General features: G+C 41.4%; 1 protein-coding gene across 1 annotated transcript; it reads left to right on the top strand.

Annotated features, from left to right (window-relative positions):
- The first annotated feature begins 139 nt into the window (after positions 1 to 139).
- On the top strand, positions 140 to 22,423 carry COQ10B (coenzyme Q10B). Its single transcript, XM_075002130.1, has 5 exons — positions 140 to 271; positions 6,231 to 6,380; positions 11,349 to 11,541; positions 15,819 to 15,920; positions 21,491 to 22,423. Exons 1-5 carry the CDS (start codon positions 198 to 200, stop codon positions 21,656 to 21,658), a joined length of 687 nt encoding a protein of 228 aa, XP_074858231.1. The 5' UTR covers positions 140 to 197; the 3' UTR covers positions 21,659 to 22,423.
- Positions 22,424 to 23,344: the final 921 nt, after the last annotated feature.

Below are 23,344 nucleotides of genomic sequence, written 5' to 3'. Positions count from 1 at the left end.
GTGTCGAAGGGTAGGACACGGCGGGTCACATTGCAGTGACGACGGGCCTTCGAGGACGCTGATTGGCAGCCTGTGAGCGACTGCTGCGCGGTGATTGGTGTGGTAGAGATGGGGGCGGGTTTGGGGTTGGCGGCCGTTGGGCTGCGCGCCGCTAGGTTGATTGACTGGGATGGGGAGGTGAGGTAGCGGGGCCGAACATGGCGCGGAGCGGCCGGGTGCTTGGGAAGGTGCTTGCCGAAAGGCTTACGGCGCCGCACAGAAGCGTCCTCAGGTAGGCAGGATCCTAGCGTCCGGCAGGACATGGGGAGGTTTAAAGGGGATGGTAACCTCCCCTCCCCCGCCGGCTACCTGTTCCGTCCCGTACTGCGAGAGACTCCGCCCACCGTTTTGGGTTGCGGGAACCTCCCTTGAGCCGCTAGCGCTGCGGGCCCCGGGAGCTGAGGGGCGGGAACTAACGGCGGTGACGTTTGCCGCGCGATCAGTAGGCTCCAGAGTGAACGCGCCAGAGATGAACTGGTTAACGGCTCCTCTCGCAGTTTCCCTCTGGCTGACGAGTGGGGGACGAGGGTCCTAAGGCTCTTTCCAACTCAGGAAATAAATAAACTATCCCCCCGTGTCATGCTGGGGGAAGGGGGATGGTTTATGGCTGAGATACAGTCACTGCAATGTTAGGATGATTGCAAAAAAAACTTTTATGCAAATAAAATGCCGGTTATTGTGGGAAATGTTGGAGTCGTTGGAGGAATCCAGGGAGGGATCCAACATCCTTGGTCTCCAATATCTCTTTCTGCTCAGTCCCCAGGCGGCATGAGTACAGTAGACACCCGACTTACACAATTTTGTCTCAAGGGTTACTTGCAATAACACCAGTTGAAATCGTGAGTGGCAGGGAGCTGGGAACCAGTGGTAGGGTGACCCCTGGCTCTTCTCTGGTTGGGGGAGCTGGGAAATTGACCAGTGCAGCACCAGGGAACCGACCATTTCTCTTCTGCAGTGAGTGGTGGGGAGCCAGGCTGCCACCTGATTCCTGGCTGGGGCCACAACTGGAGCCAGGACACAGTTTCCCAGGTCATGCAAGCAGGGGGGAGCTGGGAGCCAGTCACAGCCAGGACTGGGGACCCCTCTGCTACCCAGTCCTGACTTGTGCAAAATTCAACTTAAGTATGGTTGCCCAGGAACATAACCTACACATAAGTTGTGGGTTTACTGTAGGGGGAAAACTGTTTCTCTGGATATATAGACTCTGGGCTCCCTCACCAAGTGACTATAGTTGTGAATCCTGGAATTGATTTATGATTTAGATTTTTGAATAAAGAGTAACTTCTGGCAATGGACTCTGTAGATTTGGTACTACCTTTGCACCTTGTTAATGTAACCCATATTTAATTTAGTTATGGTGGTAACTTATGCTCTTTTCTTATTTCTTTGGGGGGTGCTAAAGATTATTTTACTCTGTATGTTTTTTTCCTTCTCTCTCTCTGCTTCATGGCAAAGTCAGGATGTTGCTTGTTTCCACTAACTTATTGTTAAGAGACTGTTGACCTTAACCAGTAAGGCAGATAATATCTTGGATCTTATTTTGTGACTTGAAAGGCTGATTTTTATAGCTTGGGTTTTAGTGTCTTGTTGAAGATCAAGTATGGAATGCAAAGCATTAACAATTTGCAAACTTACACTCTCTCAGGCTGAACCAGTAAGTATAATTTTGAGTAATTTTTAAACATAGTGAAATAATTGTCGTGACTATTTAATATATGGAAGGTTAATTAGGAGTCCAGAGCCTATACCCTTCATGTGTCCTAGCTAATTCTGTTAAATCTAGTCTTTCAATTATAGATGCAGGTTGTGTAAAACTAAAAGAAAACTTGGAAAGCTAAATGGATTCAAATGATTTCTTTAATTAAGAAGTAAAATTCCACTTGCATTGCTAAGGAGCTATTGATTGTGCTTCAATGTTAAGGCTGAGGTGAAGTGTGCCTGGTTCTCTGTCCTCCACCTGCTTAAAGCTGGCAACAGATATTTTTGGTGTAGAAATCACTTCATGATGTCATCAACAACATTCAGTTGTTTGACACAGAGTGAACTATCAAAATTTGGGATCTTGCTCTTTGGCTGCTTGGAGAGAAAAAAGTGTCATTTTATGTACTGTCCACAATCCAGTGAGGTTTAATGTGGGCTGGAGAGACTAAAATAGTTCATCCTTGTTAAATAAACATAGTGTTTTAAAAATGATTTAATGTGTGTGGTTTGAGGACAAACTCTATTCCTAGAAACTGCGTCTAACGCAGAAAAAGCCTGTTATCTACAACTTTGTTGAAAAATACTTAGTAACATTTGAATATTATAGCCTATTTTTAAACTGTGGTGCTTAGGTTCTTTTGATCCAGATGGACCTTGTCTTAAAATGATAATGTGTTCAGGATTTTAAGTCATTCCTTGACAGTGAGATAAAGAATTAGGGAAGATATCACTAGATTTTTATGTTCGTGATCTGCCAAATGCTTAGTGATAGATCTATGCTGTAGCAGCTTGTATAGACTTGTCTTTATAACAACTTGTATTATGCATGTATCAGATAGACAGAGGTAGGTACTAATGTTTTAATCAATTATATGCTATTAATAAAAGAGGGAGAGGCGCTCCAAACAACTCTTTCATAAAGCATTTCTGCCTGTGTCTTTTAGTTTGTCACCTCCTTCAAAGAGTGGAAAGCTCCATGATTGTGTGAAAAGAAAAGATGTCTGTGGTATTTTAATACCACACAGCTGCTTACAACCCCTACAACATATGAGCCTCTGTGCTGACTACTAAACTAACTAATGAGGGAGAGAGACATTGACGTCAATTGGGCTTTGGAATTTGTGTTGCACAGAATCATAGATCATTAAATGGCCAAGAGATTACATTAATTTCGTGTAACTGCCATTTAAGATCCTATGAACATGGTTACACACATCCTTAGTATGAATCTCAGTCTTTCCTATCATTTGTTTAAATCTCTCTTCTAATACTTGATTCTAATACACTTTAATTTAAAAAATGTAGGTTTTTTTAAATTTTAATAAAATCATGGAATATATGTTTGAGCAAATAAGATACAGCAAATAACTTGCTACACTGGATCATGAAAGCCATGTGGTTGTCTTTGCATTTGAGCATAAAGCAGTAAATGATTGTAATTAGGTAACATATACTAAGATTTGAAATCTGGCTGTCCTATTGCTAGAGAGGGATGAATGCAGGACCAGAAGCCAAGTACTGCTGAATTTTGATGCGGCTCTGCTGTTATAGCCTCTCTGTGGGGATTCTTTCTCTATATCTAATACTCTGAATATTGGGGCTATGTAGGGTTTGAAGATGAATGAGCAAGACGTGTTGAGTAAGAGCCTGGTTGAGGAGAGTGCATATGCTTAAATCCTACTGACATCAGTGGGGTTTGAGCATATATTTAAATTATGTCTTTAAAAAGGATGCTTTCCCAAATCAGGGCCGAATCCAGCACTTTCTTGTGCTTTCTTAATATCTTCAGAAATAATCAAAATGGTAATACGTTAATCATATGCAGCTGCCTTGAATGGGATTAAAACTCTCACAGACATCATTGTACGTCCTTTCTTTATTTCACTTTGGCTGTGTCTAAACTTGCCCCAACTTCAAAGGGGGCATGGTAATCAGGGTGATGGGAAATTACTCATAAAAGTGCCATGGTGAACACTCAACACTTCATTAGGCTAATTCTCCCCAACGGCAACTTTGAAGTGGCAAACTTTGAAGTGTTGGCATGTGTGTAGAGGAGTAAAAGGACTCTGAAGTATTGCAGGTACTTCGAAGTGCCCATGGCTACATGCATTCTGGCACTTCGAAGTTTGCCACTTTGACGTTCCCGTGGGGGCAAATAATTAGTAATCTCCTGTGGCCCTGATTACCCTGCCCCCTTTGAAGCTGGGGGCAAGTGTGGACACAGCCTTTGAGTATTGGGATTTGGAAGCTGAAAAACAGGTCTAGCTGACCAATAGTTTTAAATAATTTTAATATAATATTACAGAAATTTACACACTTATTTTTGACAATGTCCTATACAAAGTAGTATACATGGTTGTAAAGATTTTTTGATCCATTGTTGAGAGAAGTTCAGTTAGATGTAAAATAAGGCTAGTTTTCCCAAATAAGGCGTGTGGCTGGTTTTCTGAGTGCACTGCCCAGATTAATAGAAATTAGATACGGCTAAAGATTTATTAATTATTTTACAAATCTTTGGCACTACAAGATTGGTTTCTGAATGATGCCCCTTGCAGCATCCTTGTCTAAGCTACTGCTAAGGTATCAGACTATATTCACATCTTTTGAGATAACTGTCCTAAAGTCAAAGAGAGGTCACACTCGAGAGTTTTTGGGCTACTCAGTCCAACTTTCCCTTCCCTAATTTCATACCAGTACTCTTGTTGGTATCTCCTATATTTAGTCTGAAGTAATTCCTTTCTGTCTTTGATGTTTACAGTTTTCAATATTCGTAGGCTGTCATCTTGTTACACATTTTGTAAGGTAACAAAACATATAAATGTTCTCTCTCCAGAGTGATTGCGTTCTTGGCTCTCTTGAATTTTCTCCGATTGGTCCATCATGTTAGCTGACAAAAATCAGAACTAAATGCAAGTTTAGCCCTGGGATAGTTGTACAATCATAGGATACTTATTGCAGCTCTTAGGAGCTTAACCATTTTCGTCATGAAAAGTTTTGAATAGAAGTTAATTACACAAGTAGATATTTCTATTATATAAGCCTCTCTATGTAGGGATTATGTTTCAAGAATGTTTGCAAAATGGATTGTATAATTACAGTATTATTTGACTATCCTGTAATAAAGCTCCACTGAGGAGAGTGCAGAGCAGGTATGTGATGCTTCTGCCCTGCAAGTTTACACTGTTGGTTACTGTGGAAAATTAGTGTGTATGTTTTGCTGTCATAGGCCAGCAAAAGTTAATAGTTTATTCTTTAGATAGTTGACATTTTACACTTGATTATGATAACTTGCCAACCTGCAGTGGTTAAAGAGAAGACTCATCCATCAGTACACTATGTAAAAAAAACTTTAATCTTATTGGGGAAGGTCAGTTCCATTTTTAACCTCATCCATATGACTGCATGATTCTAGAGTTACAGCTCTGATTGCGTTGTTAGAAATACGATAGAAATCCAGATAGTTCTTCAGATATTATAGGGAGAGGAGCCAGTCATAGGTAATAGATCTCTGTCTTTTAGATGCATTGATGCTAGGAGTCAGAACTTCCTGAGATTGTTTTTTGTTTAAAATACCATTGGTGCATTGTAACAGTGGGAAAACTCAACTCTGCTTGAGTTGAGAATTTAGGAATGCAGGAAGATTTATAACTGTGGTGATTCATGTTTTAAAAACTGAAATATGCTTGTATATTTTTCTATAATCTTAAACTTATTGACAGAATACAGATGTGACTTTTAAATTTTAAGTATTCCTGAAAAGTAAATAATGAGATTTTATTTTTGAGAGCACTTTGAGCTGAAGATTATATGAACTCCTTTCAGAGAATAAAGAATGTATGTTCCTCTCCAGAAATGCCATACAGCCAGGAACCTTGTTTTTAAGAGAAGTTAGGGTGGAGAGAAAAAAAAACATTGTTTCAGTTCACAAGAAATTATTTGCAATGGAATTCAGCTGTGTATACCAGAATCCAAACTTCTTTTCCTGTTCATATATTCAGAATTGGACAAAGCATTAGAGATGACTTCTGACTACTGTTTAAATGTTAACAGGAAATGCTTTTCTGCATGTCAAATGCATGAACTCGGTTTAGTGTATGGCCTCGGACTGACTTGATGCCAAGTCTTAAGGGAAGGCCTTTGTATTTTACTCTGTGCCAATTTATTTTTCCCGTGACTCTGAGCTATTTTTACTCTCGCCAAAGGCAAAAAAAAAAAAAAGGGGGCGGGGGGAGGTTAAGGTTGCAACAGTTTACAGACTGTTATTGAACTCATTTTCACATCTGAATCCAAAATTTCCAGCAGTACTGTTAAAAAAGATTACCTGTGTTTCACTTTAACGTATGCAGTGTTGTAGCCAAGTTTGTCCCAGAATATTAGCAAGACAAGGCGTGTAATATCTTTCATTGTACCTTACCCATCCTGTCTCACTTCATGCATTCAATTTTTTTTGTTAATCCAAAACACACTATAATATATTTTCACAATTGCAGGCACTTGGCTTCCTGTGGTATTCTGATGGGCAGAATTCCTCCAGTACAAGCATCTGTTACAAACCGAACCTTCTCAAGAAGAACTTTCTTCAACATTGCTGCACCATTTGTAAACAAAAGAAAAGAATATTCTGAGAGAAGAATTATAGGGTTTGTACAGTAGAACTACAGATATTTAGATGTCTGTGCATTTGGTTTCCTTAAATTGTTGTAGACAACCAGAAATATTAAAAATTCAGATTGTGGCTTATGTTTAGAGGTGACTAATGATTTTAAAGGTGACTGACTTTTCAGAATATGCAGAGCAGCTCTCCCCTGAAAACCAGGCCCCATTTAAGTGTTTCAAATTGAACCTAAAGAATGAAGATGCGAAAAACCACTAGCCAGTTTTAGTCTGTGACTCTTGTACAGAAATTAAACACACAGTGTGCAAAAACAAATACAGGCAAACCCTGGTTGACCAACACTGTTTTATCCAACACTGCCTGAGGCACAGTGGGATGAAATGGAATGTTTGATACCTGGTGGGGTTAGATAATCTCCCCCAGCACAGCACAGCCTGCAGGATGTCCTGAGCAGCCAGCAGCCCAACAGGGGCTAGCAGTGGCTCCCCACCCAGGCCAGCTGGAGCTACCCACCTGACCTGGGGGTGGCTGCCTGCCCAGGGAGCCAACAAGGGGAGATGGTGCTGGGGCAACTGGCTGCCCACTGGGGCTCCATATCCTGCAGCCAGCAGTGGCTGACAGCCCAGGGACCCAGGTCTGGGGAGCCAGTCAGGGGCAGCCATCAGCCCACCCCTGGCCTGCTGGGTCTCTGTGCCCTGGAGCTGGCAGCGACTGACCAGGGAGGTGGCCAGGAACAGCTGGCAGCCCATCCAGGGCTGGTGATGGTATGGTCCCAGGGCCAGCAGGGGCTGCCCACCTGGGATAACTGGGGCTCCATGCTCTGACCACTGGGGCCCTTCCCTGGGACCAGGGGGAGGGGATGCTGGCTGCCTGTGGAGCCAGCCCCACGGAGTCACTTTGTGGCAGCTCGCATCCTGCAGCCTGCCCCAGGGAGCCAGCCACCATCATTTCGGAAGGGGCCCAGGCAGTGCCCTCCCCCTCCACCCTTGCTTATTGGACATGTTCAGGGTTTTACTGTAATAAAAAACTACCCCCTCTAGTGGGAAGAATGCCTTAACCATTTAATCAGCGGCTGCAGAAAACTAATTTCAGCAAAATAACGAAGATGTGAACTCAGTTCATTTTTTTTTCCTCATCTGCTCCAAAAACATGATAATATGTTGCACTTAGGTTGTGGCTGCATCTAGACTAGCCCCTAGTTTGGAAGGGGGCATGGTAATTAGGACATTGGAAGATTACTAAGGAAGTGCTCCGCTGTACACGCAGCACTTCATGAGGCTCAATCTCCCCTGCGGCAACTTGGATGTAGCGTGGGCACTTTGAAGTACCCACGGTTGAACCCACAGCTACACACAGGCCGGCACTTCAAAGATTCACACTTTGAAGTTCCTTTACTCCTCACAATTTTGAGTATTATCATCAAAATTTTGAGGAGTAAAGGGACTTTGATGTTGCGCGGGCACTTCCAAGTACCCGCGGCTACATGCATGTGGCACTTAGTTTCACACTTCAAAGTTGCCTTTGGGGGGAGATTTAGCCTAATGAAGTGCTGCCTATGCACTGCAGCACTTCATTAGTGGTATCCTGAAACCCTAATTACCATGCTGCCTTCAAAGTTGCAGGTTGGTCTAGCCACAACCTGTGTGCTTCATTTGAAGTTCTTAAGAGTTCTTTAAGTTGCTACTGGGGGTGTAGAGATGGAAGCACTAGTCTTGTTTTTTCCTATTTATAAAAGTCCTGGAGCTCAGGGTGAAATCTGGTCTCAGTGAAGTCAACAGCAAATCTCCTGTTGATCTTAATAGAACCAGGATTTCAGGACCGGCCTCTTGGCCTCCCAGTCACATGGTTTGGATGTTAGATATGTTGTTTCCTGTTCAAACTCTGCCTTGGAAGAAATGGCATAGCCACCCTTGAATTTCAGTAAACTACATGTGTTCATCCTAAAGAATAACTTGGCCTCCAGCTGTTTATGCTCCTTTTCTTCCCCCTGGGGATCACCCCCCCCCGCCCAATTTACACAAACTTTGAATGAGGCGAGAGTGCATGAGAATGCTACCATCCCTTAACTTGAGGGACTACTGTGTACAATTCTAGCTATGGCATTTGTGTAGCTAGAATCAGTGTATCAGAATCAACTTATTTCCCTAGTACAGACCTAGCCTCGATACGCTCCTGTCGACCTCTCTTACTTCACGCAATAACATGAAGTACAGGGGTCAACAGCTGAACCCAGAGAGATCGATTGCCAGATGCACAAAATCGAACACTGGAAGATCAACTGCAATTCTATCCATTTCCCAGGAAGTATAGACATACCCTGAGGTGTGTCTGGTGATGGGAGTGAAGCAGAGCTGAGGCCAGGGAGTGTCTTGGTAGCATTTCTTCTCCACCCGTGTGGGGACTGACACAGGGCCCCCCCCCGACATTCCTAGGGCGTTGTGCCTTACAGTTTGGAGACTTCTGTTTTAAACTGATTAGAGGATTTTTGCATGTTTCTTATGTTTCAGTTGAAGTAAATGGTAAAGATGTTCTACATCATGAGGGCCAGAGTGCAGGATCTCGCGCTTCTCAATTTGCTGACTAACATTGGGACAGTGAAGGGCCTGCATGCTCCGCTTTGCTTTAATTGTTTGTAATATCACCATTGTTTTAGGAGAAACCCAAAGTCAGAATTGTGTTTATATATTTTTTTCCTAAATGCTCCTTACAACGTTCAATTTAAACCCATCCCCATACTTCTTTAGGATCCATTCTGTCTATCAAGAGGTATTCAACCACTTTGTGGGCATGGGCTGTTCTCAGTTACTAGTTCTAAAGCTCCATACGTGTAATTAACACTTAAATAAGAATGCCCAGCCCGCCCTGTGAAATTTAAACAAGATGTATGAGTGAAGACAGCAAAATTCTGGGCATGGGAAGAGGGTGATGTGAGGACAAGGGATGATGGGATAAGAGAGTAGGGTTGCTGAGGTAGCCGATAAATGTATTGAAGGTTAAAGTAGGTGTTCATGGCATGCTGAAGGATTTAAGAAATGAAAGGTGTGGACATGGGACTGAGCTAATGCTTTTCTCCTTTCAATTAGGGATAATAGGGAAGGAAGGCAGATAAGGGAAGAGGGTTAAAGAGAGAACATGAGGGAAAAGAAGAAGAGAAGAGGAGTTATGGATTGATATGTTAGAGGCAAACAAGCAAAGAGAGTACAGTGCAGCAGTAAGATGATTCTTCAATTTGGTCTGTTTTCCAGAAATTCTTAGAAATTAGTGTCAGACAAATATTTAGATACTCAGTCCATTTGAAGGACTAAACATATACAGTGAAGCCTACCATTCAGTATATTTTAAGCACCACTTGGAGCAAAGTGTGACTTCCTAAGGATCATAACTGGTTAAATCAAAACTAGTTTTCTTTAGAGGCTTCTGAGAGGTCTCAGTGAGGTCAATTTTCATGTCAAATGATTGTTTCAATAGCCTGTAAGGTAGCTTTCTTCCATTTCCAAAGGCAGTTGCATTTTTTTTTTTCCTTCAGACTTAGCATGTCCCCAACCCCTCAAGGTCCTCTCCCTCAAAAACCCCCACAAAAATCACTTTCCAACAGAGATCAACTTTGAAAACATTGCTGCAGCATTGCCTATAATAGTTGTATTCTTAGACAAGCAGATACAGTGTGTATTTTAAAAGCCTGCAGATCTGCGAAACCGGTTAGTATGACCATTTTACTACAGGTTGTGATGAAAAGGTAAAAAAAAGCTACAGATTTACACCTATTTAAATCTGAATCTCTGTAGAACTTACTGCAGTTTTGCATGTCTGGAAGTCTGAGTGCGTAGTATAAAGCTATTCTGTGAAAATCACTTGCACAGTATTTAAAGAGCCTTAATGAATAACAGTCAAATGGCAATGCTTTTTTCCCCCCAATCTTCTGATTTCTTTGTTTTCCCATTATAAATGAGGATTATATAAGTTTTTATGGTGATCTGAAACTTAGATCAGTCAGAATTAGTAAATTAGTAAAAAAAAAAATCTGTTCTGTATTTATCTCATTTAAAAAAAAAAAAAACTAATTCAAGACCAGCCAAGACTGGAATTTCCACCTTGCTTTCTCCCTAAAGCTAGGAATAAGATGCCAATTTAAAAAAAGTTGGAGGGAGGTTTTTATTAAGTCAGACATCATAACCTAATGACTTCCTTTAGTTTTTTGGTTGGTTAGGAAGTCAGTTTTGCTACAGAAGTAGTTTAGCCCCACCTCCCCTGCAAAATTTAAGACTAAAAGCTCCCTCTTCCCTTATTGAGACACTTGTAAAATTTAGTACCAACAGTGTTTAACAATTTCCCTTGCAGGCTGCTTGAAACTGGCTTTCAAGGTTGGTGGTTGGTTTTTTTTTTTTGGTTTTGTAATACTGAATAACTTAGGCTCCAGTCCTGCAAACACTTACAGGTATGAGGGGTTAGTCATACGGATGAAATTACAAATTACTCATTTGTGTGTTTGTAGGATTGGGACCTTAGCTCTCGAATACAAGGGACTAATAGCAGCAGCTTGACAGAACAGATGGTGGGTAAGCACTATGCTGGCTTCCCCACCTAGCTTTAATAATACACCTCATCCCAAACTGTGGTACTTTGTCTATACCAATGTTGTGCTTCCCTTGGGCAAATACTGATTTATGCCAAACTGCTTACATCTCTCTCTCTCTCTCTCTCAACTATTTTTACTAAGCTATCTGTACATATTTTAAAAATAGCTATATTGGTCAGTTGATAGAATCACAAAAATATAGTTATATAATTTTTAAAATGGGTATGTTTTTCCATTTTCAGCATTTTGGGACATACAAACACCATTAACAATGCTGTATAAATGATTGTTAAAAGTCAAAACTCATACATTTGAAAATATCAAACTTAAAGTTGCCCTTGTAACTTGCAGTAGCTTGAAAAGCTTTTATATTTTTAATATAATTTATAACTGGTACTGACATGTTTCTATTTCCAGGTATTCCATGCAGGAAATGTATGAAGTCGTAGCTGTTGTGGAGGACTACAAACTTTTTGTTCCTTGGTGTAAAAAGTCAGACATTTTATCCAAACGTTCTGGATACTGCAAAGCCCACTTAGAAATAGGATTTCCTCCTGTGCTAGAGAGGTATACATCAGTTGTTACCCTAGTGAGACCTCACTTGGTTAAGGTAAATCTTATTTTGTGTATTTCTTTTATGTAACTTTTTTTCCTAATATCTGCATGTATAAATAAAGAAAACAGGCAAGTATGACTTCAAAACAAAATTCTAAAATGATTCAGGAAGCTGTTTTTGAGTGGCTCTGTATTTTCAAAGTCTGTGTGTTGCTTTTGTTTGGCTTTATTACAGCTGAGGGATATTAAACATGAGTTGCAAAGTAGAAAAGTCTGATTTATTCTTTTTATTATGTGAGAAATTAACTATTTATGTAGTACACATAGTATCTCAATTCCTGATTCTCCATTATAAGGTATGCTTGTCAGTGTATTTCATAGATAACCCTTTTAAATCTGAACATTAATCTTGACTTTTTTACCTCTTTTTTTCTTTGAGGAGTGAGTATTATGTTTCAGGCACTTTAGCAAGAACTGTGGTATCTTATGTCACTTTTCTTGAGTATTCATGAGTTGAGGCTTTCTAGAGAGACAGGCCAGAAACTTTAATGGTGAAGGCTTATTCAATAACAAAACTGATGAAAACGTGGAGGCTGCATCTACTGCTCTGTCTTTCAGGTTAAGGTCAGGTCAGAAGAGATGGAACTCTGCTTCATCTTTTTCTTTCAGGTTCCACAAGCAATAACTTTAAAAGCTTACTTTTACCCCTTTAATAATGTTTTCAGTCATTGCAGTAACAAAGGCAGGTTAAAAGGAAAACATTTGAAGCAGAGATCTGGCACTTTCAGTTGCTCTATTGTCTTCTACACTGACTATCTAATCTCTAGGGATTTTACATATTTCTGTCTTGCACCTTTCTTGCACTTTGTGAATCATCTAGTCCATTTTCTTGCAGCATGGAGTAGATGACCACCAATAACTAGTGTCAAAGATAATTGTTCAAATGCTCAGTCCAATTCTGCATATCCTCCTGTCCCCATTCTTTCTAGGGATTTCTCTTTATAAACCACTGCTTGGAGCAGAAATAGATTCCTTGTTAATTACGAGAGATACAAAGTACCAAGGCAGTATAATGGGGCGGGGTGGGGAAGGCTTTTATGTAAGGCACTTTCTCATTTTGTGTGAAAAAGGTTGGTTTCTCTCTCCTGGACCTGAAGACAGTTGAATAGTTACAACAGTAAGTTCAGGTGTCATACGCTGACTGGACTCTGACTCCACCGTTTTCCTGCAAGACTTGCTCTTGACCTAAAAGCTGACTGTGAATGTAGGCATTGGGCTGCTCATCAACTATGTCTGTGGTTTACTGCTCGCCTTAAAAGAGCACAGCTAGTCTTGGAGAAGACTAGAGTATTTCACCCCAAAGAGTGGTGGAGAGAAAAATCTGTCTTTGGTACTTTAGGTCTGGGAGTGATGTGGTTTTTTTGTTTGTCTTTGTCTATACTACGACTTTTTTTCCCTAAAATTTCCTACTGTTCAGATCTGTTGGTGTTGACAATGTAGAAATGGTCAGGTTGACAAGGAGCAGCGGCATTCTGATGGTTTTTGTTATGGGAGCTAAAAGAAACCATTGCTGCTGCTGACAGAGTTGAGACATTGGTATCAACAGTGGGAGCTGTGAAGAAAAAAAGATTCTTTTGTTAATACATCCAATGGCCAGAAGAGTTGCAGTGGCAGCTTTCTGTTTCTCAGGGCTGAGGAAGAGCCATATAAATGTTTTTTTTTTCCTAGAAATTCCTAATTAATTTGGGGAGCAACATTTGAGTGAGTTTTGCAGAGGGAGCATTGTTCTGTCCTTCTCTGCTGGAAGTATGGTGGGCAGCAAAAAGTGAGTGAAAATAAGGGGCACATTGGTCGTCTAATCCTAGAGAGGAGGTTATGAAGCCAACATCAGTTAAGTTTCCCTCATATAAAGCTTTTGGCAATGACTAATTAGATTGGCCCTTAAACACTGTTTGGTGAGACCTGAAGCCAAATATGTAAATTTGTGGCCAGATTCTGCTAGTCTTTTACAGGCGTGTTCACCAATCAGTAGATTGAGATCTACCGATAGGTGATCCTGATTGGTTAGTTCAGCAGGTTATCAAGTTCCAGCAGTTCAGCTGTCCCTCCCACCACTGCCATGATATTCCTTGCCCTTTGCTGTGGGGCTGCCCCCGGGGAGCCTCCTGCTTGTTGTGCAGGGTGGGTGAGGGAGAAGAGGGGCACTGATGTCATGATGTCCCACTAGCTGCAACTTTTTGCTCCCATCTTCATAAAGACCAGGGACACGACAGGGCTCAGGATGGAGGCAGCTTGGTGGCAGCTGTTCCTATTTGTGAATATGCTCAGCATATTTACGGGGTAGTGTGAATCTGTCATTCTCACACACTGTCTCTGTCACTTACACAAACACATTCATCTACTAACCCAACACTTCTTTCAAAGTGTGTTATTGACTGATCTGTGCATTTCATCTTTTTTTTTTTCTCCTCTAAGGGTTAAATTTAATTCCTCTCATGTTTACATTTAATTCTTTGAGTAATAAGTTATAAAATGTCTAACCTGTCATGGCTGGAGTACTTATCCCTACGGTAATTTTTTAAAAAAATATATATTAGATCTAGGTTTTTGGTTTCTGCTGGTGGTGCACATCTACAGATTACCTCTGTATTGGAAAAATCATTCCCTCTGTGTTTGTTTTTCTATCCACTGGCCTGCAGGCACCTGCAGCCAAACTGGGAGATGGGCTGCTAACAGTCTGGCAGTGCAGCAGACACTCACATGTCCTGTCTCTCTGTTGCTCCTGAAAGCAATTGGCATGTCCCTGTGGCCAATGGCAGGGCACGGCCAGGGGTTTCCACACATGCTGCTTGGTCTGCAGGCCATGCTCCTGCAGCTCCCACTGGCTGGGAACAGAAAACCTTGGCCAATGGGAGCTATGGAGGCAGTGCCTGTGGAGGGGGACAGTGTGTGGAGCCATTTGCCCCCTTCCCCTCAACAGCACTGCTGGACATGCTCACCCTGGCCCTGTGCCACTCCTGAGAGCATGTCTTAGTCCCACTGAACCACCTCCCAGGAGCCAGTTGAAGTGAGTGGTGCCCATCCAGAGGGTGCATCCTGAACCCCTGCTTGAGCCCGAAGGCCTCCCCCCCACACCCAAATTCTCTCCCAAAGGTGGCACCCCAAGTCAGCCTGGATCCCCTCCCACACGTGGAACTCTTTGGTCCAAGACCAAAGCCTATATCTCCCTTGGCACTCAAGTCCCGTACCTCAGCTTATTGAAAGTGAGTAAGGATGGGGGAGAGAGGTGATAGAGTAAGCAGGGTGGGGTCTTGGAGAAGAGGTGGGGCCGGGGGCATGGCCTCAGGGAAGGGGGCAGGGCAAGAGGATACAGATTTGAAATAGATCCTGGACTGCACTTTAATTCAAAAAATGATCTTGTGCTTAAAAAGCTTGGAGACCACAGTTCTGTAGAGTAACCCCCCCTTACATCAGAATCAGTAAGACCTTCCATTCACTAGCCTTGGCAGAACATGTTAATCACCAGTATGTATACATTATCTGTGCTGGGTCTGTCAGGGCAAGGTTCTAGAATGGTTTGCCCTGCTCTCCTGGGCAGCGCAGGTCCTGGCACAGACTCCCTTACCCCTGTCTCTCACTCCCACAACATGACTGCCCCAACCCCTCCCCGTCTAACATGGCGCCTGGCCCATAAACTTGGGATGTGTATTATGACAGGCTTCTGTCTAAACTTTCTTCCAGCCCAATTTCTGCTTGCAAGTGAAGCTGCAATGGGCCCCTCTAGTTTATATCATGTGTTTCTCAACTTACAAAGGCTGCTTCAGTCAACAGCTATGGTAGCTTATCTTACAAGCACCACTACCATTGAGCATCAAAAATCGATATCTACACACTTATATTGTGTAATTACAAATACTGGAGGCATTTCAGTGAATGCACCTATATACGAGAAGTCGTAAAGGTTAAATAGAATGTGTTTTTGTTTAAAACTACGGTACTTATGGCATAATGAAACTAAATACAGTAGAATTCTATTTTGCTTGTCCTACAGACATCTTTCTCTTAGTTCTGTGCACCTGGGTTGAAATCTGCTGTGTGGACGTTGAGAACAGAATCTATATTCCTCCCAACCTACTACTTCGACCCAAGAACTGTTCCTCATGCGAATAACTTGGTTTACATTGGTTGAAATTATTTTAGGCAAAATGGCTCTTAAACATAATGTGAAAGCATTAATTTTCCTAGTACCAGCTTCCAAAAGGAAAGATTTTTGGCCTTGTATCTTTAATATACAAGACTTAGTTCTAGCTTAATTTTTAAACTTTTTTCCAGGCATCTTGCACAGATGGGAAACTATTTAATCATCTGGAAACAGTTTGGCGTTTCAGTCCAGGAATCCCAGGTTATCCAAGAACATGTACCTTGGATTTTTCAGTAAGTATGGTAATTAAGCTCCCTGCCTGCTGTAAATGGGACAAACTACAGCCATGATAACACATGTGTTGCAACTAATGAAAAATATGCTTTGCATATGCACTGAAAAATCAAGCTAGCTTTACAAAAGTTACTGAATCTTAAATTTTACCATGTGACTACTTCCCTTCATAGTCCTTGTGAGAAATCTTTTTTTTTTGTTGTTGTTGAAGAAAATAACTAGCTTCCATTGGAGTGAAGTGTTTCAGAAAGTTGAGTATTCTCCCCCACCCCCAAAACTATTAAATAGTTAATGGTGGTTTTCCAGACTACCAGACAAATACATATAGGACAGTTTTTAAGTTACTGATAGAAAAACCTACTAGATAATTTAGACCAGAGGTGGGGAAAATACAGACTGCGGGCCAGATCCAGCCCACCATGTCTCTCCAGGCCAGGGCTGGGGGAAAATGTTCCACAGCCCTCCCAGTGGGGCAACCAAGTAGTCTGCATGTCTGCCTGCCGTGGCCTCAGCCACTCCTCAGAACCCCTTCTGGACCCACACTCCTTCCCAGAACCTGCATCCCAGTCCCTGCCCAGAGCTCCCTCCAGAACTCAAGCTCTGTCCCAGACCCCACACTCCTTCCATTACTATGGAAAAGCGTGGTCTGTGATTGCTTTCCAACATTCTTGCAAGTGGCCCCCCTGCAAAAGTTGTTGCCAACCCCTGATACAGACATTGTCCGCACAAACACAGGATTGTTCTCATGTTAACTTCTAGTTTTCAATATTGCACTGGAGAGGACTTCACCCCTTCCGTTGGCTGGCTACTCCATAACCGCTAGATTTCACAGTTAGGGTAGTGTAACATTTTTCCTCTGTTCTTTATCATGGAATAGACTTTCTTCTCTTCTTTTGCGTACTGCCCCTTTTATTATTCCAAATTTGTACCATTTTGTGCTCCAGCCCCTACTCACTTTTTGCTCCTTTATGAACTGTACACAGGCAGTTCATATTGTTTGGTAATGAAGTGGCTGCAGTTGGATGTGGTATTCCAGACACAGTTACCTGGAATACACCGCCAGTGTGTCTCCACTCTGCTCTGTGAAACAACGGTAGCTTTATAATTTTGAGAACCTCTTCCATGAACTAATTGGCTGCAGTTTACTGGGACGGCAAACATCACAAATTTAAGTAATAGAAAAACAGACACATGCCTGTAAAATTCAACTGCTTACCATACAGCACATGCAGCTAAAGTTTGTAAGATATATGCTGTTTTATTCATAGAATATAAATGCCCTGCAGAATAATTTCTTGTCTCAGAAGGCCTCAAAAAAGGCAGTATGCTAGTTCCCACTGATTATTGTGCCAGAATGCTGAAGGCTTTGTTCCAAACCTTGTCTGAGTTGAGAAAGTTAGAATGACTGGTTGTAAATCACATAATCCAGATAGCTTGTTTTAAAGAAACCACCTTTTTTAAAGAATCTTTTTATCAAAACCTCTTCATGGCATTCTAGGTTGACACCTTTGTTAAAGGGAGTCAAAATGGACACTGTTCAACTTTATGTGGAACTGTTTATCAATGCCCCTTTGCCATACAGATTATTTTGAAGAGGTAAATGGTTTGAATTAGCAATAGAAATAGACAGTTTAGTTCATTGGATTTACAAGAGGACTATGAGGCTATATCTACATGACAGCCTAAACTCCAAAGAAGCCTGTTATTTTGGGCACATTTCAAAGACAAAACAGCTCTGGTGCGTAGACATAGCCTGAGTGAGACACTCTGGGATTCTAATCTTTGGTCTGCCACTAACTTGTGTGGCTACAGCTAAGTAATTTAATAAAACTTTCCCCCTTTCTATGAAACTAGGATGAGTATTTATCTGTTTACTCCAGTGATGGAGATTTCATAACCTCCCTTGGCAATTTATTCTGATGTTTGACCACCCTGACAGTTAGGAACTTTTTCCTAATGTCCAACCTAAACCTCCCTTGCTGCAGTTAAAGTCCATTGCCTCTTGTTCTATCCTCAGAGGCCAAAAAGAACAAGTTTTCTCCTTCCTCCTTATGACTCCCTTTTAGATACCTGAAAACCACTACCATGTCACCCCTCAATCTTCTCTTTTCCAAACTAAACGAGCCCAATTCTTTCAGCCTTTCTTCATGAGTCACATTCTCTAGACCTTTAATCATTCTTGTTGCTCTTTTCTGGACCCTCTCTAATTTCTCCACATCTTTCTTGAACTGTGGCGCCCAGAATTGGACACAATACTCCAGCTGAGGCCTAACTAGTGCAGAGTAGAGTGGAAGAATGACTTCTTGTGTCTTGTTCACAGCACACCTGTTAATGCATCCCAGAATCATGTTTGCTTTTTTTGCAACAGTATCACACTGTTGACTCATATTTAGCTTGTGGTCCACTATAACCCCAAGATCCCTTTCTGCTGTAGTCATTCCTAGACAGTCTCTCCCCATTCTGTATGTGTGAAACTGATTGTTCCTTCCCAAGTGGAGCACTTTGCATTTGTCCTTATTAAACTTCATCCTGTTTACCTCAGACCATTTCTCCAACTTATCCAGGTCATTTTGAATTATGACCCTATCCTCCAAAGCAGTTGCAACCCCTCCCAACTTGGTATCATCTGTGAACATAATAAGCATACTTTCTGTGCCAATATCTAAATTGTTGATGAAGATATTGAACAGAACTGGTCGTAACACAGACCCCTGCGGAACCCCACTTGTTATACTTTTCCAGCAGGATTGAGAACAATTAAGAACTACTCTCTGAGTACAGTTATCCAGCCAGTTATGCACCCACCTTATAGTAGCTTCATCTAAATTCTATTTGCCTGTCTTTTTGTAAGAATATCATGTGAGACCACATCAAATGCTTTGCTAAAGTCTAGACTATTTCGGCATAAGCTTTTGATTTGCTATAACTGAGTTGAAGTGAAATAACTATACACTTAGTTTTAGGGATGTAGATTTAGGTGCAAAAATAGACACCTGAGCTGTGGGCTATTGCTTGTTCTTCCACCTACTGTGCCAGTCTTTGGCCAAATCAGCAGTGAACTCTGAGTGAGAGATCTTAGCTGTTTTTAACTTTTTTTTTAAACCATTCATCATACATGCCTTGAAGTACAGCATAGTATTATCTGCAGTTCATGAGAAAGAGCTGTACTATCAAAAGTTTGTAACTGAAAAATTAAACACTCCTGGTTTTTCAGGACACAACTCTTGGTCCCTGCCCTGGAGTAATGCCTTAACTTCACTTCTTACTTCAGTAAAGTTTTATGTGCTTAAAGTCCTTATCCTGTAAAATATCACTTCCGTGCTGGAATGTATAAGGTTGATATGCATCACTATTCCACCCAATTCAAAATGAAGACTTCTGTACCCATTTGAAGGTATAAGGGCCTGTTATAGGCAGGCTGAGTGCTCCTCCTTGGCTATGTCTACACTAGCCCCAAGCTTCAAAATGGCCATGTAAATGGCCATTTCGAAGTTTACTAATGAAGCGCTGAAATGCCTATTCAGCGCCTCATTAACATGCGGGTGGCCGCGGCACTTCTAAATTGACGCGTCTCATCCCGACGGGGCTCCTTTTCGAAAGGACCCCGTCTACTTCAAAGTCCCCTTATTCCCATCTGCTCGTATGAATAAGGGGACTTTGAAGTAGACGGGGTCCTTTCGAAAAGGAGCCCTGTCAGGACGAGCCGTGCGGCAGCGAGCCACGTCAATTTCGAAGTGGCCATTTACGTGGCCATTTCGAAGTTTGGGGCTAGTGTAGATGTGGCCCTTAACTGGGACACTACTCTTAATACTGACTCTTAAGACTGCACTTGATGATTTAACCATCCAGGTGACTGCTGCAGGAATTTGGGGGAACCAGCCATGTGCCCCTGTCCAGCTCATGCTCCGCCCCTTCTGTCTTCCCTGGAAGTGGCACAGCATCTTATAGGAAAGGCTGCACAAGCTTCAGCTGAGTACATTCTAAATACATCTAACACCACCCTGCAGCTCTTAGTACTACTGGTGGTTGTAAATTATTATTTACTAAATCAGTGACTTCTGCAAAGGATTCCTCCTGCAAGTGTCACTTGTATATGCAACCAATATAATTAAGAAAGAGGATTCCAGTCTGTAGTATAGTTGGGTGTTCCCTAACCAAACCAAAGCTGTAGACAGCACAAAGTAATTTGTCAGGTTGTTTCACATAAATAGTAATGACTATAATAAGTTAAGCTTCCACTCCCTGTCATCTTGGTTTAGACTAATATGTTTATGTGCAAGAACTTTTAAAAGGTTAGAACAAGGGTTGGTAACTTTGTGGCCTAACAGCCACATCACAGTATGGAAATTGTATGGAGAGCCATGAATGCTCATAGAGTTGGGAGTAAGGGTGTGTGTGTGTGTGTGAGGCCACTGTTCCTTGTAGGCTGTGTGCTTATGTGGCTGTTTGGGAGAGATTCAAATACCACCCAGTTGATTGGTAGAGTGCTCACAGTAAGGTGCATGTAACTTATTCCACGCATGGATGGAAAGGATTAGAGTGAACATTGGTGAAGACCCTCAGGTGAGATTGGGAATGAGGGATTTAAGGTGCAGGAGAGTGCTCTGGGCTGGGATTGAGGGGTTGTAGCTCGCAGGAAGTGGGTACAAACAGGGCCTTCTAATCATGCTTTTGCATAGGAGCTGGGTGGAAGGGGAAGACATGCTGCTGCCTTTTGGAACAGAGCCAAGTTAGGTGAGCCTCAGCCTGAGTGGGAACTCAAGGGCCAAATTAAAATGGCTGATAGACCAGCTGTGGCCCCAGGCTATAGTTTACACCCCTCTGGGTTAGTGAGCACAGTAAGCCCAAAATCTGGGAGTGTAGCACTCTTAGATTTCTACTTATAAATAGTTCATCAGCTCTGTGTATAATCAGTTATCATCTTGTGTGTTAAGGGGAAGATCATTCGCTAACTGGAATACTTAGATCCAAGAGGGGTGAGAGTGGAAAATGTAGGTTGCAGTGAAGTTAGTTATAGGCTTTAGTTACTGAAAGGTGGATGCAGAAGAGTAGCTGTTGTTGGTTTCTTCCCTAATGGACATATTTCCTTGCTTGAAATGTAGCTGCCTATTACAACCCCACAAGTCAACTGCTTCATCTCAAAATCTAGCTCAACTTTTTTTCTCCAAATGTTCTCTGCCTTTACTTTTGTTTGCCAGCCATCACTCACCTGTCTCTAATACAAATACCTAAATCTGTTTCCCTCTAACTTATCTGCATGCTTTATTTATACATCTCCAGTTTAATAACTATCATGCTTTTGTATTAATATTGAAGAGTTCTGGGATGCACTATTGATGAAATATGTAAAAATAGTGAGTTGAAGAGCCTGGGTTTTCCCTTTAAAAAAAACTCTCTATATAAACTTCATTTGCATCAATAAAATGGCTTTACAAAGATGTTTTTTAAAAAACTGTCCTAGATATACAAATCAAAAATACTAGTCCCCCCTTCCTCTTTAATTCACAATAAATGTGATTTTACTGAACTGGTAAATGCTAGTAGTCTTTTTTCTTGATTTCTCAAACAGGTGTCTTTTGAGTTTCGTTCACTTCTACACTCTCAACTTGCTACACTGTTTTTTGACGAAGTCGTTAAGCAGATGGTAGCTGCCTTTGAAAGAAGAGCATGCAAACTCTATGGGCCAGAAACTAGTATACCTCGGGAGCTTATGTTCCATGAAGTTCATCACACATAAAGGGAAAGTTAGCTCTGTCTCTACCTTTGTTAAACCTAACTTGTACACCTTTATTTATAAGAGGTGCTTTCCTCAGTGGGCATCTATTTGTTAACTTAGCTTTGTGTGTAATATACTGCTGTACAAAACATGTGCAAAGTATGGAACCAGCTGTACAGAATATGAGCTTCAAGTGCAATTCAGGGTGTGGTGTTTATAACAAACTGAGTGGCAGCTACTGTCATCAAGCCAGCCAAGCTGGCATTTACCTTGCCCTACAGTTTGATTATACAGTGAACACACCAAAATTACTGCCTTAAACTTAAGTTTTTGCAGTGTTTGTAATAAGTGTATTTAAGTTATTTGAACAGATGTAACTTATTCTTGTATCACCAGCATCAGCCCAAATATATTCAGGGAAAGTAAGGGCCATTTTGCTAAGCTTCCTACTTTTCCCTGGACCAAAAATGCTACTCTTGCATTCTAATGGACAAGGTTTCTGTGTACAAAGTGCAGTCTTAGAGTAGTAGCTGTGGTAAAAATACAAACAGACCTGCAAGTTAAGAGCAGCACTTGTTCTACAAGTTGCTAATGTAAACTAAATCAAGGTGGCATTGTACAAAGTGTAACTGACTTAAATACCAACATGCAAAGGGAACAATTAAGCTTTTTGAATCTACTCCAATCAGCACACGCACTACCCTTTTTATAGCATTAAAATGATAAAAAGGGGCAAACTATACCAAGGATTCTTGAACACATTGATGAGGCTGGCCCTTGTCTTTACTCAGCTATTCCTTTGTTTATAGAACTTCCTCTATTTCCCACTACACAAGCTTGAGCTAACTTTGCTCTTAAAAATAAATGAAGATTTAGTTTTAAAGGTGTACATCCTTTGGCACTTAAGGGAACCATGCACACTTGTATTACATTGAATTACTAGTTCCATTTATTTTTTTATCAAGTCATAAAATTTTTGAAGCTCCACATTTCATTTAAGGTTTACTTTTCCTTTCTCAGAAAAGTTAGTGTTAAATGCATAGTCTACAAATTTTGAATCCTCTGATTCTTAAACTGAGTTGATTAAAATCATCTGCAGGCACTGAGTGCGTAACTTCCCTCCCCTTAGATGAGCTTCACTGTTTCTTGTGAACAGGGACCCATGAGACTGACTACAATCTTGTAAAACAAAATGTGAGCAACTTCAGGCTGTTGCAGTAATTTTAAGCAGCACTGTAAGAAAGACCAGGTAAAATTCAGACAAGCATTATGTTGCCTATGCTGAAAATGAGTCAGTCAAGTTTAGATAGGTACTGGAAATCTTAGACAGTAATAAACCCCCATCCTATGGGAAGTTAAGAGGCTAGGGCACTGTAATCACTGTCTTTTCAAAGTTTAAACAGAAGTTTCTCCCACTTTCCTTGGAAGACAGCAAGAGTTGCAGTACTCTTCAAGCACTTGTACTAGTCTCAAAGTCAAGTGTTTAAAAATGCAATCTAATATGCTTGATAGTGACATTGCCTCCCCCCATCTTCTAATAAGCATCTGGTAATACAACAAAAGTGTTAAGTCTTCACTCAAGGAACTATTAATTCACTTTTCAAAAGGCTTGTTGTTAATTCTTGTTTTAAGATATGAAATGCCTTTTATGAAAAATCTAAGGCAGTTTCTGTTCATTCAATTTTTACCTGTAGTGCTGCTAAAGGA

The sequence above is a fragment of the Carettochelys insculpta genome, chromosome 8, assembly GCF_033958435.1.
Source record: "Carettochelys insculpta isolate YL-2023 chromosome 8, ASM3395843v1, whole genome shotgun sequence".
Taxonomy (NCBI): Eukaryota; Metazoa; Chordata; order Testudines; family Carettochelyidae; genus Carettochelys; species Carettochelys insculpta.
Note: the sequence above shows the minus strand (reverse complement) of the source record. Positions and strands in the feature narration are given on the sequence as shown.